Genomic DNA, 15,195 nt, shown 5'->3' on the forward strand with positions numbered 1-15,195 from the left:
GTAAAGGTCCATTCCTAGACCATCCCGCCAGTGTTTCCCCTTGTGCTGTGTTCTGTTGTATAGAGTTAATAATCGTGGCTTTTAGCCATGTGTCTCCTTAGGAGACTTGTGTGAAGTTCTCCAGGTAAGGAGTAGCCTCATTCCAGAGAAGAAGTGTGTGGTCAGTTTTGCCAGTTCTCCAGGGCTAGAACTTGGATCTGAGTTTGTGGTTCTTCCATTTGGAAAGATTGAGAGAAACTTGACAGTAAGAAACAGGGCTTTTAAGTGGGGCTTTATCTGCTTACCGTGATATTGCTTATTACAATTATTTTCTTTTTTCCAGTCCTTACTGAGTACAGCTTAGAAGATACCATAATATGTAAAACAGCTGAGATGTTACACATTTTAAAACAAAATTTTATTAAAGTTCAGAGTTGGTGCTTAACCATTTCTTAAGAGAGTAGAAGTTACTTAGATGGCCTTTTGGCCTCAGTTTTGGATGAGAAGACAAAGTCAGTAACTAGCTGCTATGTCCTAGACACAGCTAGACTTAGACTTTAGCTGTTATGACTCGTGTGTGTCTAATCTGTACCATTTGTCTAGGTTGGTATAGAGGAGTAGACTCAGGTGTAACTGGATTTTTTTCCATCTTTTGTGGGGGCATAAATCTTAATATATAAAACAAATGCCAAATGTCTGTTATGTCTTTACAGCATGAAGTAGTTTTAGTTAAATCATAGGACTTTGGTTTTGTACACTAGTCATGTTGGTCTCTTCTCAGCAGCATTTAAATGAGGTTTTTGTTACACATATTTGTTACTTAACAGCTGGTACATACCATTCTATAATTGGTTTTTCTCTTTTCCTTTGAGGAGTTTAAAGGTGTTTAGAGTGCTGCTTTCATTAGAAGCCCCTAAGTATGCCATTAAACCTAAGCTAATAGAGGCATGATTAGAGAGCCCTGACTTCCAAGAGGCAGGGGACTCTTAATGAGTAGTCTGTGTACATTAGTTTAAAGAATAAAATTATTTCACTGCAATATTTGTCTTGATATTTCCCTGAGACAAACTTACTGTGAACCTTGATACGTGGTGTAGAAATGCTCTTACGTCATCACGCTGTTGGCCCATCTACCCTGTCATGTGCATGGGAGCACGAGTCAAGAATTCTGTCCTCAGTTTTTACTGATTGCTTCTGGCTTTCTTAGCAGGTCTTTGTGTTCAGTCTTCCACCATGGGACTCAGCCTCCTGTGGTTAAGTTCAGCATAGATTAGATGTGAGTGGGGATAGATCAAGGTATTGTTTTTGTTTCAAGTTAGACCAGTTCACTAGTTTGCTAGTAGGACTGATTCCCAGAGTTGATCCTCCCTGCCCCCAATTCCCAAACAGTACATCAGTTTATTTATAATGTACTTAACAATCTTTAGGTTATATTGACACAAACTAAAACTTGGGTTCCTAACTACAGTCAGTGTAACTATAAATACATACTCCACAGTCAACTGTGATGCTTACAGTATTCTCTTGCAGTAGTACACGTTCTGAGAGTATTTTCAGTAGACTAATTCCAGCTGACACCAGTGTTTTAGGCCATCTGTGTCTCAAGCAGTTACAGGCGGTATGGTATGAGAAGTGTGCTCTTGGAGCTGGAGAGATGAGTCAGTGCACTGGCTGAGAGAGTTTTACCTGGGCTGCATGAAAGATAAAGCAGGAATCAAGACTCAGTAAAGGCAGGCAGGCAGGCGTGGTTGCCTGCTCCTCAAATCCAGCGCTCAGGAGGGTTTTGAGTTCTAGGCTAGCTTATGCTAAGTAGGATTTAAAAAAAAAAAAAACACCTCACCTAAGTAGATGAGTATTTAAGTTGTGCAGTGCGTGCATGATGTATAGAAGTTATACCCTGTGGCCTGACTCATAACATCTTTTGATGTATAGAAGTTATACCCTGTGACCGGATTCATAACATCTCTTGGCTCAGACCAGGTATGCTCAGTTAGAAGACACTGACAGGAGAAACTCACTGCTGTAAGAAAACCACACACCAGCATTTTCTGGGAAAGTGAGGAATACGTTATCTCTTCTGGTTTTAGTATTTAGATTTTCCTTCCTTTTTTTATTTTTATAAGAACAGTTGATAATGTAGGGTTCGTTGTGTTTAGGTTAAGCAAAATCTTAGTAAAGATTAGAAATTAATCTCTGAGAAAAATGTGAAAGATATTGTGTTTTCAGTACATGCTCTTTGTTCATGTGTGTGTATGCGCGTGCATGTGTAAAATGGCTGAGGTTGACGTTAGGTGGAGAACATTGGAGGAAAGACAGCCTTTATGTTTTTATTTAATATTTTAAAGGCAAGGTCTTTGAGCCTGAGCTCAGCCCTTCAGCTAGACTGCTTTCCTAGAGCTAGGGTTACCAGCGTGCACCACCAATAACTGATTGCTCATGCGGGTGCCAGGGACCCCACGCTGTCCTCACACTCAAAGTGGCCACCACTAAAGAGTGAACCACTTCCCTGGCTACAGCAAAATCATACAATGTTTTACCCAAATGCCTGAATTCCTAATTAATGGGTAATCGGTGTACAAGTGATATATAATTGCTTGGTTTCAAATTATGAAGTTTTTTGTTTGTTTGTTTTGGCTAACATTATGATACACAGTTGTGTTCTGGCCTCCTTTTACTAATACTCTCTAAGGATTTGTGACTTGAGGCCTGTAGTATTTCAGTTGACTGTTTCCCATTCTAACACTCCGTGGACTTACAAGACTAATTCTGCTGGGCCACATCACTTAGGAGTTGAACATGCTCTTATACCCTTGCGTGCTTACTGACCTTAGGATCTGTGTCACTCTGCCTGCTGTCATTAAGGTAGACAAGCACAAGGGTCAGCATTTTATTGTTCTTTGCCTCTTGGTTTTATTCAATATGTGCAAGTGGTGTATGTGGTGTGTTTTTGTGCTGTCCCTTCCTCTCATCCATGATGAAAAGGGTGGAGAGCTACAGTGGATTCATTTAAGTGTTAAGTATCTCTGCTGGAGGATGCAGGGAGCAGGTGAGCTGTCACGAATGAAGCTCTAAGAGGGCAAATCCAGAGTTTGGCAGTTAAAGGGGAGTGGGGAATTGGTGTGACAAAGAATAAACTAATAAAACTCTAACTTCAGGATTTTTGATTCCTGTAATTTAACATAATTTTGGTATACCTTGATATTCCATTAGGTAAATAAAAATTAAAATGTTTTATAGCTTGTATGTTCTTTACTGTTATATTTTAGTAGTTTCAGCATTTAGATATAGTATAAAGTACATTTATTCACTAGGATTCTTAAATATATACCAATATAATTACACAAAGGGTACAAAAAGCTGTGTGACTTTATTTTTAGAGACTCTCGCGAGGATATTTTCCTACATTATAAATTTTGACTCAAGTTTAAAATTGGTTGTCAAGGGGGCTAGAGAGATGCCTCAGTGGTTAAGAGCACTGTCTATTCTACTAGAGGTCCTGAGTTCAGTTCCCAGCAACCACATGGTGGCTCATAACCATCTGTAGTGAGATCTGGTGCCCTCTTCTGTTGTGCAGGTACATATGCAGACAGAGCACTCATATACATAAAATAAATAAAATATTTTTAAATTGGTTGTTTATAAGGCAGCTCAGTTATTTCCAACAGTTTTTTCTTTCTTTCTTTCTTTCTTTCTTTTTCTTTTCTTTCCTTCCTTCCTTCCTTCCTTCCTTCCTTCCTTCCTTCTTTCTCTCAAGCTATGCAAAAGGTAGAAAAAATTGTAAGAAAATAAAAATGTTGAGACTTTCTGATTCATGAGATAAAAGTTTATTTAGGTTTTTATTATTTACCTGAATAATTTTAAAACAAAATTTTAATACGTATTTTTGGTTTATAAACCAGAGACTAAATGAAAAAACATTGACTGAGCTGCAGTGAGGTCTCTGTGATAAGACTCTAGGCACTGAGTCTGACAGCCTTGAGTCTGATCCCCCAGGACCATATGGTGAAGGTCAAAACACGGCTCACATAAGCTGCTATCTGACTTACTTCCACTGGGTCATTGAGTCTCCATCTGTCCTTGTCGCTGTCCCTCCCTCTCTCCCTCCTTCCTCTTCTCTCTCCCCTTCAATGTGATGTTAGAAAAAGAAAGAAAAACATTTCCTTATACTTAAAGATCTACCTGCTTTAAATTTTGGTTATTGGCCTAAACATTCTAAGTCAGTTATTTGAAAATTTAAAAGTAAGATGATATTTGAAAAGATAGTCACTAAAACGCCTAACTTATTAGCAAGCAAAAATCAATTTTAGACACCTTAATGAAGACAGGGTATGCCTGTAATCCCAGCACTTGAGAGGCACAGGCAGGGGTTTAAGGCCAGCCCTCAGCTACATGGGACTCTCGCTGCGTATAGAAACAAGCTGTTAAGTCAGTTTTAGCTATGAAGTGTAAAAGGGCTGTGCCAGTATCACTTAATATTGGAGTATTAGAGTTCATTTAGATTTTAGTCACGTGTTTGAGCTGTATGGACATTTGGGATTACACATGTCTCTGATACACAAAAATCTCTTAAGTTATTATTTTAATATTGAAATTCTTTATTTTGTCCTATATTCTTTAACTTTAGTTTTTACTTTTAATGTATTTAATAGTGTATTAAGACCACTAAAACAGATAAGAATAAAGTAGGAAGCAGGTGGGTTGTTAAATTGACTTTTCTTAAAGCTCATTTTCACCTAAGTCTGAAACTCTGAATTGGTATTGCCTTTTTGTTTCAGCATCAAAGCTGGGAGACTCTTGTCCTGCATCCCGTATCAGCTGTACACCAAGCCATCCAGTGCACAGAAGAGTCTCAACTTTAGTCCTGTATGCAAGCCTGAGGACCCTGTGCCGGGTCCAAGCAATACAGCCAAACAGCTCAACAACAGGGTGTAAGTCTGTGTAGATTGGAAAACAACAAAAAAATGCTTTAGTATTGAGTATGGTCCTTGTTCTACTGAATATAGAAGCAAATATTTTAAAAGCTGGGCATTCAACTTTCATAAACATATTAAAATCTGTGTAAGGCTATGTTTCCTATAAATTAATCAGTTTTGTAATAAAATTTGGGAAGTACACTTCTAATTTCTAATAATACTAAATTCTCTTGTTGGCTGATCTTTTAATATTTTTGTGGATTTTCATGAAAATATTATCAAGAATTTTCTGCAGAATGTTACTTTCTTAAAAAAAAATCAACTAACTTCCAACTGTATTTATGCTCCATGCATAGAAAAATAATTAAAATGCTTATATTTGCAAGATATTTTTGAAAAATTAAGCATTTATAACTATAAGTCTGCAGATATATTACATGTTGATCTTTATAGATGTGGGTGAATCTGGACTTTATTATGTGGTGTTTAAAAAAAATACATTGATTTAAGTTTTAATTGCAGAAATCCTGAGTGCATCCTTTCACAGTTAAAGTGGTGTGTTGCCTTATCTCAGGTGGTTCGTTACCACCAGCCTTCTCCTTTGTTACTAAATTGCTTGCTTGGGGAGTTGAGTCTATTTTTTCCGAAAGATCAGGAATCTAACCTGGGAGGATTCTGTATCACTGCCTTCTGTGATTTTTTTTTTTTTTTTTTTTTTTTTTTTTGTTCTCATCACTTGCTACCTAACATACTCACTTAAAAGTCTACCCCAAAAATTTTTAATGTGCTTCAAACTATTAGTCTTCAAACCACTGTCAAATATACACTAATAACCTTGAGGGAAATGCATAAAATGCATATCTTGTTTAATAGATTCTTCTCAATTTCTGTTGATAGTTTTAGAAAGAATTTGCTTTCATGATCTGACTTCTCAATACAAATAACAATAATTTTAGTTGATTAGATGTATGGTTTGCTATATTTCTTACACAGCTATTGTCCAAATGTGTCTTTGTCTGAGGTACCAGACAAAGTGGTATATTTTCTTGCCAATAACATATGTATTTTTGTTGGATGTGCTGGTATTATTCATGTAAAGAGTTGTAATGTTTTGACATAAAAAGATAATTGTCAGATTTTTTTGCTTTGCTTTGTTTTTGAGATAGGGTTTCTCTGTATAGCAGCCTTGGTTGTCCTCGATTTCACCTTGTAGACCAGGCTGGCCGTGGACTCACAGAGATCTGTCTGCCTCTGCCTCCCCTAGTGCTGGGGTTTAAGGCCTGTGCCACCACACCTGGCTAGATTTTAAAAGAAAAACATTTATATCACTTTTGTTAACTTATGGGAGTTTGGTGAGGGCTAGCTGTAGTTTACATTTTAAATGTATGTAAGTGGCTCTTCACTTCCTTCTCTTTCCTTAACCTCAGGGCAAGCTCCTCTGATTTGGAACTGAGTAGGCTTTCCCCGTTGTTTCCAGTTTGTTGTTCTTTCACTGGCTCTCTATGACAGTTGGATGTACTCAGAATTGCCTGTCAGTGTCTATGAAAGATTTAGCCAGAGCCTGAGACAAGTAGAAATGGGTGGGGATTAAAAAACAACAACACAGAGTAGCCGGGATGTGAATTTAGTGTAACATTTGTCAGAGATTATGCATTTGTAAGCCTGTGACCATAATGTGATCCAGATTGCCTTTGGATATCTGGGACATCTAAATACACTTTTCTTGATTATTTGTTCAAGTGTCGTCATTTTTCTTGTTACAAATTTTACTGAGTTAACACTGCGTACTTGATTCTGATATGGCACCTGGGATAGTGGTAAGGCAGTGAGTGTGTGGTTGAATGCAGTCTTAGCAGCTCTCATGCTGCCGGGAGCCGCCTAGAGTCCCCTGTGTTATCTGGGTGTAATGAGTCAGAGAGTGGCTTGCATGAAAGTCAGATGTAAACCAGGAGCAGGAACTCAGGGCACACTCACGGCCATTTGATGAAATAGATGTTATTCACATAGTGAAGGAACTACAGTGCTGTGCTTTGCAATTTAGAGATAATAGATTCTAGTTAGTTTGTGTTTTGTTTTGTTTTGTTTTTTTTTAGAGAAAGTTACAGAACACTACTGGACGTGCCTGTGCATGCCTGTAATTTCAGTATTTGTTAACCTTAAGTAAAAAGCCACTTAGGGGGTAGGCAATCCTGTTTTCAAAAAAGAAAAAAAAGTTTGAAAACAAGGGAAAAAATGTTCCTGTTTCTTTAGTTTGGGTAAGAATTACCCTTTGTTCAAACAAAAATAATAGTGTTTATGGTTTAACTTTTCAGTATTTAAGAGGGAAGCAGTAAGTCACAAAGAATTTATATTTTAAGTTTTCAAGTCAGATACATTAACTTAAATTGTTCTTATACTTTAGAAATCACATAATTACGAAGATTGAGACAGAAACGGAAGTAAAAGCAAATGGACTGAGCAGCTGGGATGAAGAAGATGCAAACGATGATTTTGGTTTTGAGGATCTGGAACACACACTTACAGGAAGGAAACAAAATGGAATAACACATCCCAGAGACACCGCTGTCATTTTTAATGGACATACTCACAGCTCTAATGGTGCCTTAAAGACACAGGACTGCTTGGTGCCTGTGGGCAACAGCGTTGCCAGCAAGCTTTCTTCAGACTCCACCCGGGAGGAGGAGAGGACAGAGAAGAGCAACACTGACTTCAGAGACTGCACAGTGCCGCAGCTGCAGCACAGCACCAGAAATGCAGATGCTTTGCGGAGTCCACACAGAACTCATTCTCTCTCCCCGTCTTTGCACAGTAACACTAAAATCAATGGTGCTCACCACTCCACTGTTCAGGGGCCTTCAAGCACAAAAAGCACTTCTGTTCTGACTCTTAGTAAGGTAGCACCTTCAGTGCCATCCAAACCATCAGACTACAACTTTATTTCAGATTTCTATTCTCGTTCAAGACTGCATCACATCTCAACATGGAAGTGTGAATTGACTGAGTTTGTCAATACCCTACAAAGACAAAGTAGTGGTATCTTTCCAGGAAGGGAAAAGTTAAAAAAAATGAAAACAGGCAGGTCTTCCCTTGTTGTAACTGACACAGGTAGATACTAAAATTGTTTTCTTCAAAACAGTTATATTTGATGATTTTGTTCTGATGTTTTCATTGATATTCTAATCATTATAAACTTCTTAATATAAAAGCCTCCAGGAATGCCAGGTTATATTAAGTTACAGTAAGTATGACTGAAAACTTTATTCCTATTTTTTATATTAGATTTAACTGTGGCTAACCGAAAATGTCGGATACTTCAGCACTGTCAGAACTGGGATCCCAAGCATTCCTTCCCCATGTAGACTTTATAAATTGTTGAAGTTTTGAACTGTATATTACGTTTTATAATCCATGCCTAACCTGTGAGAATGAAATTGATCGGTGTGGGTAACTGGGTTTCTAGATGCTTGCTTCATAATGCACTTTCAAAAATTAAACACTGACATATAATTGTTGTGCTTACAGTGGTAAACGTAGTGAGATTGTTTTTATATCTACACAGATTGTTTAATTTGCATATGTGCTTCATATTCGTCACTCGAATCCAAAAAGAAACTGTTTGGTGACAGTTGTTACGTAAACCAAGTTCTAGTTTAGCCCCAGTTTGAAGGTTCGGTTGTTTGTGACAAAGGGCTTGGCTTTTTTCTTTTGCTGGCATGTGGCAAAAAGAGAATTCTAAGATTATGTGATAGTAATCTTCATACTGTGGAAAGGGAGGCATATCTGATGCTAATGGTGTTTTGGAAAGTTGTGGGGCCTTTCCGTGAGAGTTTTTGTTGCTGTTATATTGTCTGATATATTCCAACATGCTTTTACTCAAAATGCTTTTTAAGTATTTCTGAAATAGTTCAGAGTAATGCCATAGATGTTAGATAATGTTATGTCTTGGTCCTTTTAACCTGAAGGTCACTTAACTTTGAAAGCTTTAAAATACTGTTATGAATTAGGTCCATGACTGGGAATAAATTCATAAATTTCAATGTGGTAAGAAAGCATTTGGTAGGTACTTGATTTACATATTCTGTACCCCTTAAATATTTAATAGTATTTTGAGTTTTTACCTTGTGTTTTTTACTACTTTTGTACAGTAGAATTGTGATTGTTGTTTGCCTGACATGTGCAAGGCCCTGAGTTTAATATCTAGCACTGCCAGAGAAGGAAAGATTATGGTTATTAAAATTTACTTGGCAAATCTTTCTGAAGGTAGTGTAGAGAATAACAAAGGTTTGAATTAGATAACATAGCCCGAATTCAAGTCCTTGCTCTGCCAGTTTCTGCAGCAAGAACATGAATGGGTATTTTTCCTTCTTGCCTGTTTCCTCTCTGCAAGAGGAATAATAGTAGTCAGTGTTGTCCAGCTTATGGGTTGTCCACTTAAGGATAAGATGAAGAAAGAGTCAGTGCCTTGCACATAGTGAGACTACACAAATGTCTCACAGTTAGTACATGAAGTAGCCTATTTGTTAGGGAGTAAGATTTTTTTTTTTGTTTTTAAACTCACCATAAAGCTGATATGCAAGAATATTCTCTGAGATCAGAACTTTTACAAGCTTAAAAACTCTTAGATTTTAGGGTTTTAAATTTAGGGACCTATATACTATTACATTTTGGAACACCAGGAGGAGTAATAGTAGTGTTATTATAAAATAACATTGTCCTAATACTTGGGTTAGAGTAATCCCTATAAAATACATCTCGGGTTATTCAAAGATAATACTGACTTTCATTTCCATAAATGTAATAAACATGCTGCAGAAGTAGTCAACATCTAATGGTGTAAGAAAAATCCCATTTGTATATAGATACACAAATATACGTACCAGGAGCACTGGGCAGTAGTAGCCGTTATAACTGTTGTTTCGTTAAAGAAGGTTTATAGAATGTGGGGAATGGAGCTCATCAAAGATTCCTTAGTTCCATGAAACTAATGTGAATCTGCCGTATCAAAATTGTTATAAGTAATCATAACATTATCTAATAAGATCAGAATCTTAAGACTGTTGCAAAGTAGACTAGGAAATGATAACATGGTATTGTTAGAATGGATTTAAAATTCTATCAGAAAAGCTGAAGAAACTGAACTTTGTCATGGTGGTACATAGTCCACAGTACATTGCATGTTGTGTTGATACCATTCTTCTTAAATATGATTTTTAGAATTAACTAAACCTGTTTTTAATGAGAATAATTAGTTTGGGTTTGAATGTTCTCTTTTTCCTTCTAGGCAGAATGTCAGTATTGAGCTCACCCAGACATCAGAGCTGTGTGATGCATGTTGATATGGATTGCTTCTTTGTATCAGTGGGTATACGAAACAGACCAGATCTCAAAGGTCTGTATTCTTGTTTTAAGAAAATTGATACATTGTTATATATCCTAATTGAAAAGGTTTTTTGGGGGTGGTTTCCTTGATCAAATTGGTTCCTTTCTTCAAATTGTCTAGATTCTGTAATCAGAGGTGTAGGCAAATTAGAAAACTATTGCTTGATATAAGTTGAGATCTACAGATAATGTCTTAAATTAAGGTCTCTTTATCTCACATAGATGAGGGCTTCTGGGTATTTTCTATCTCTCTTTATTGTTTGCTAAGGGAACCTTGTGGTTTCTTGTGTCTTCAGACTTTGTTCTTTTTCTTGTCCAAAAAGCTCTCCTCCCTAAAGTGGACAGGCACCCTTACTTTTGGGCTCTAATAATTTGGTACCGAGTTGAGTCACCAGGCAAGCTGTCTGTTCTAATGACACTTCAGGGTTATTTATGTGCTGCTTAGTTCTTTCTGGATGAGACAGCTACATAAGCATTTTCTTTTTAAAGTCAGTTTTTCTCTTATGTAAACAAACTGTAGTTAGAGCACTGAAAGTCTAGACTCCCAACAGAACTTTGCTTTTGTCCCAGGTAGTTGCTCCTCAGCCCTGAAAGGGGTGTTTAGAGTGCAAAAGGATCAGTTTTAGCTGTGGACAACCTACTATCTAGTATTTTGTGGTTTTTGTTTTGCTTGAGTGGAGGGACGGGGAGGTTCTGAGTGTGTGTTTGTTTATTCTGAGCCTCCTGCCCTCTAGGCCTGTGTTATACCACTTGCAAGCCAATTTTAAAACATTATAGCTGTCTTGTAACTTAATACACAAATAAAAAGTGATGTTCTTAACCAAAGCAGAAACTAGGAGTCCGAAAATTCACATTTGGTTATATGTTAAATCAGATTTTGATTACTATGCATGAATCTCTAATTTATTTTTCTTGCTATAGAATTAAAACTGTAAGAATAGATGTTGAACCTCTTTTTACAAGAGCCAGAAAAGTCTGTTTATAATTTTTCTTTAATAGTCGACTCCTACAATCAGAACCTGGTATCTGAGTTTTCCTGTTTTTCATTTTAAGGAATCAAAAGCCATGGGAAACTTAACTCTGTTGCTTTTGTATTGAGTCAGTTTATCCGAAATGTGACTAGAGCCATGCTTGGTGGCTTGGTGGCATGTATTTTAACCCCAGCACTCCAGAGGCAGGTCGATACCTGAATTTGTGGCCAACCTGGTCTGTGTAGGGAATTCCAGAACTTAGACCCTATCTTTAGGAAAAAGTCACCGAGCTTGTCGCTTTTGGGGGTTACCTGAAAACCTTAGGTGATGTTATATGGTAATGGTTGTATGCTTTATTTAAGGTTTAATGACTGTGTGATTAAAGGACAATGTTAATTAATTAAAATCCCACGACATGTTTTTAACATCCTTTTGTACTTAGAGGAACAATTTAATCTTTTTCTGACAGGAAAACCAGTGGCCGTTACAAGTAACAGAGGCACAGGGAAGGCACCTCTACGTCCTGGTGCTAACCCCCAGCTGGAGTGGCAGTTTTACCAGAATAAAGTCCTGAGAGGAAAAGCAGGTACAGATGAGCTCTGTGAAGCCGCAGTGCTTCTGTGGTGACCTGGATGTTGCTGTGGTGCTGATGTTTGACAAGTACAATTAGAGTCATTAGCCCTTTCAGGTTGAAGGTTTTAAAGATGCTAGGGAGAACTTGAATCAAAACAAAGTCTGGATCTGCTTTATACCTAATGCTTTCTGGAGTTGAATGATGCTGTTTCCCTGGGACTCGGTGAAGTCTGATCTTTAAAACATTGGCTAATCTGCTTCTTATACATTTAGATTGAGAATGAAACACATGATCATTTTATAGAAACATTGATGTAGATTATTAGTCATTTTGCATATGTCACAGTGAAGACACTGAAGTTTGTGTTCTTTGGTGTTCTTAAGGATTTAAAGCTAGAGCTGGAGAGATGGCTCAGAGGTTAAGAGCACTTTCCGCTCTTCAGAGGTCCTGAGTTCAATTCCCAGCAACCACCCGGTGGCTCACAACCATCTATAATGAGATCTGGTGCCCTCTGGTGTACATGCAGGCAAAACACTGTGTACATAATAAATAAATCTTAAAAAGAAAGAATTTAAAGCTAGACACAGTAGTACCTAACTAAGCCCAGCCTTTGGGCATGGCAGCAGGAGTACTGTCAAGGGAAGCCTAGAGACCAGGGAGAGCCTGGCTCAGGAAAGGAGACAGCCTCTATTGCATCCAGAGTCTAAATGCCAGGATTATGACATGCCTGCTTTTAGTGGCTTTTAGTGAACTTGTTTCTTAGAAGAAATGTTTTTATAACTGTCTTAGAAAACTGCTCTATTCACAATAAGATCTTCCTGTGTTTTTATTGCCCTACTTTAAAGTTCCAAAGAAATATTTACCTAGAACGTCTTTGGTTTCCCTGTGAAATATCTTGTAAAACCAGAAATATTTTAAAAGATCATTCTCCTAGAAAAACATTAATTAGAAGAAAGACATATGACATAGTAGAAAGAATTTAATTTTGTTTTACCCCAGTCACTTCAGTTCCCTGTTTTATCAGATATAAAACATTGGGCTTATTTCAGAAAAGACCCTAATGAGACAAAAGGAGAGTCCGGACATTTGATTTTTTTTTTTTTCTGGAATTAGTCTTTTTGTCGGTTAATCGCCTGCTTGCACAGTGTACGTTGGAAAGAGTAGTTGTAAACACACGTTTGTACTTTATGAGTGTGTCCATTTCTCAAGGTTTCTTAGGCTTGTTAGTTGTTAAATGTTTTTAGAGACTTTTGAGATTCTAGGTCTTCCTGTCAGCAGATCGTGGGGTGACTTCTGAGTTGGTAGAGGTTTTGCTTTATGGTCTAGGGTTAGTTTCTTAGTGTAGTTTTGTACAGAGTTGTTTTTTTCTTTCTGTGTTTTCTACATGGTATTATTAAGACCATTATAAAAGCTGAAGTTCTAGAAAGCAGGAAGTGTGTAGCTGAGGGAAGTGCTCAGGACTTGCCACGTAGCGAATACTAAGTGAATACTCGCCAAACAACTGTCAAAATGAGAAAAGGAAACCAGATGTACATGATATTTGGTGGCGTCTCTAAGTGGCTTTGTTGCTGTCTGATGGGTAGAGTCGAAGTTGGCTGCTGGTTTGAGCAGTCTGCATCTAGATTCAGACCTCGGCAGGTGCTTGCTCTCTGAAAGGAGCAGAGAGCTGATGTTCTTTTGTCTTGCTTTCCGTCACCATCTGGCCATACATGGTTTTGTAGCAGAATGTTTTCTTTGGTTACTTAATTATCTTCATCTTTGTAGCCACTGGATTTTCATAATATTTTAACAGCCTTTTATAATTTGTATCTTCTTCACTTCTGTGGGTGATACACCAGAAGCCAGATGTTAGAGGAAATGTTCCATTTGCCATTGAAAATTGATAAAACCAGATTTTCCTCTCCTTACAAAAAGTGGCAGTGAGCCTTGACATACACTCTTTTACCTTGATGACATTCATTTCTGTCTTAAGTCCTTTGACCCATTGGACCTTACAAAAATATTTGCTATACATAAGGACTAAGCTGCCTTTTATTACATTTACAGCCAAGCCTGTGCCCAGAGCTTGTTTCCCAGTGCCCTTGTCCCAGTCTTCCTGATCTTACTTTCTCTGGGTCATTACTAAACATAGCACCCCAAATTAAAAGTACCATGGTCAGCTTAGAAGTCAGGATCTTTGACTTATACACACCTGCTTTGTAGAAGGCAGTTCTAATATTTTCACTTGTGTGGTTAGATGAGTCAGAACATTAGGACAGAAAAGCATCTTTAGTCTTTTTGGAAACTCATTTCTTGTTCCTTGTATTCAGAAATTAGGTCAATGTAACCAGGGCACCTCATCTGTCTGTGACTTCCTTTGCCGAGCTGTTTCCTGGAATCATCTCACTGATGATTTCATTCAGAACCAGTTAACCTCTGCACTTCGTGGTTGGGACCTTTTACCCCTCCCTGGATTCCCAGGGTGCAGATGGTTTTCTCCCTTCAACAATTTCAATTTCATTCTAAAGAGCAACAGTTTAAAAATTCGTGTTAGTCATAGATTTATTCTCAGCGATTTCTTTTTCACAGACTGTGTCCTGGCCTCTGATTCCTCCAAGCGTCCCTCCACACTCTCCATGTGCCCGTCTAGTTTGTCAAGTTTTGATGAGCAGTTCTCTACCTTGCCCTCCAGTGAGGACAGTGTGCCCCTGCATTTCCCCGAGTCTCACACGAAGCAACTCACTCCGCTGGTGGAGAGACGCACGCACTCTGCTGCACTGTGGAACAGGTCAGCCAGCCCAGGGAAGAGGAACACCACGGTGCTGCCTCTCAGGCCAGGGCATTGGGGGCGCATGGACCACACTCTGTTTTCACTTCAAACCTGAACTTTCTATAACTTCCAAATGAGAGTCTTATTTAAATAGTCTTTTGAACATAAAGGTCATGTAACTTCTCTTAAAGCCTGATTCCGTTATACCTGTGGAAGGTAGCACACCGTGGCTGTGGTCTTCTGTTTGTTCAGTGGCACCTCTGTTGGTCTGTTACTGCAGCCCTTAAAATCTTACAGATTAGATAGTGGACTGTCAGAAGCACTGAACAATCTGTTCATTTCTGTCTTGTTTGTCAGGGTGTGTCATATATTTACATTTTACCAGAGATCATAGCTCACATTGTATACTCTTGTTTTTATTTTTAGATGCAAGTAGCATTTCAACTCCCACCAAGATACCAGGTCTGAGTTTGGCTTCTATTTGTGGTATTCATGTATGGGTGCTAGGATTTGGAAATACTTGCATGGGTTGTATATTAGGCAGAGGTGTTGGTGGATATTGATCAGATAAGAGTTATTGTACACATGAAGCCAGATACTGTGTGTTGTTTTCTGGTGGTAAAATAACTT

At 38.0% G+C, this 15,195-nt stretch overlaps 1 protein-coding gene and 1 long non-coding RNA gene across 7 annotated transcripts in view; one reads left to right on the forward strand and one right to left on the reverse strand.

The window, feature by feature from the left end:
- The window catches only part of LOC311581663, a 29,238-nt gene extending 19,084 nt beyond the window's left edge, over positions 1–10,154 (reverse strand). For both annotated transcript variants that reach the window (XR_014773836.1, XR_014773837.1), the window contains exons 1-3: positions 9,770–10,154; positions 1,495–1,670; positions 1,053–1,227 (exon numbers count right to left, since the gene is read on the reverse strand). This is a non-coding gene — a long non-coding RNA (uncharacterized lncRNA). The remainder of the gene's footprint in view (positions 1–1,052; positions 1,228–1,494; positions 1,671–9,769) is intronic.
- Positions 1–15,195, forward strand: part of REV1 (REV1 DNA directed polymerase) — a 78,984-nt gene that overhangs the window by 38,378 nt on the left and 25,411 nt on the right. For 4 of the 5 annotated variants that reach the window (XM_084754114.1, XM_084754115.1, XM_084754116.1 and 1 more), the window contains 4 exons: positions 4,755–4,907; positions 7,294–7,997; positions 10,174–10,281; positions 11,712–11,828. In XM_084754114.1, the coding sequence (XP_084610240.1) occupies positions 4,755–4,907; positions 7,294–7,997; positions 10,174–10,281; positions 11,712–11,828 (1,082 nt within the window). Of the gene's footprint in view, positions 1–4,754; positions 4,908–7,293; positions 7,998–10,173; positions 10,282–11,711; positions 11,829–14,384; positions 14,584–15,195 lie in introns of those variants that run through there. The other variant, XM_084754118.1, reaches the window with a different exon arrangement.

This window comes from Acomys minous (genome assembly GCF_964271855.1).
Source record: "Acomys minous genome assembly, chromosome: 13".
Classification (NCBI taxonomy): domain Eukaryota; kingdom Metazoa; phylum Chordata; class Mammalia; order Rodentia; family Muridae; genus Acomys; species Acomys minous.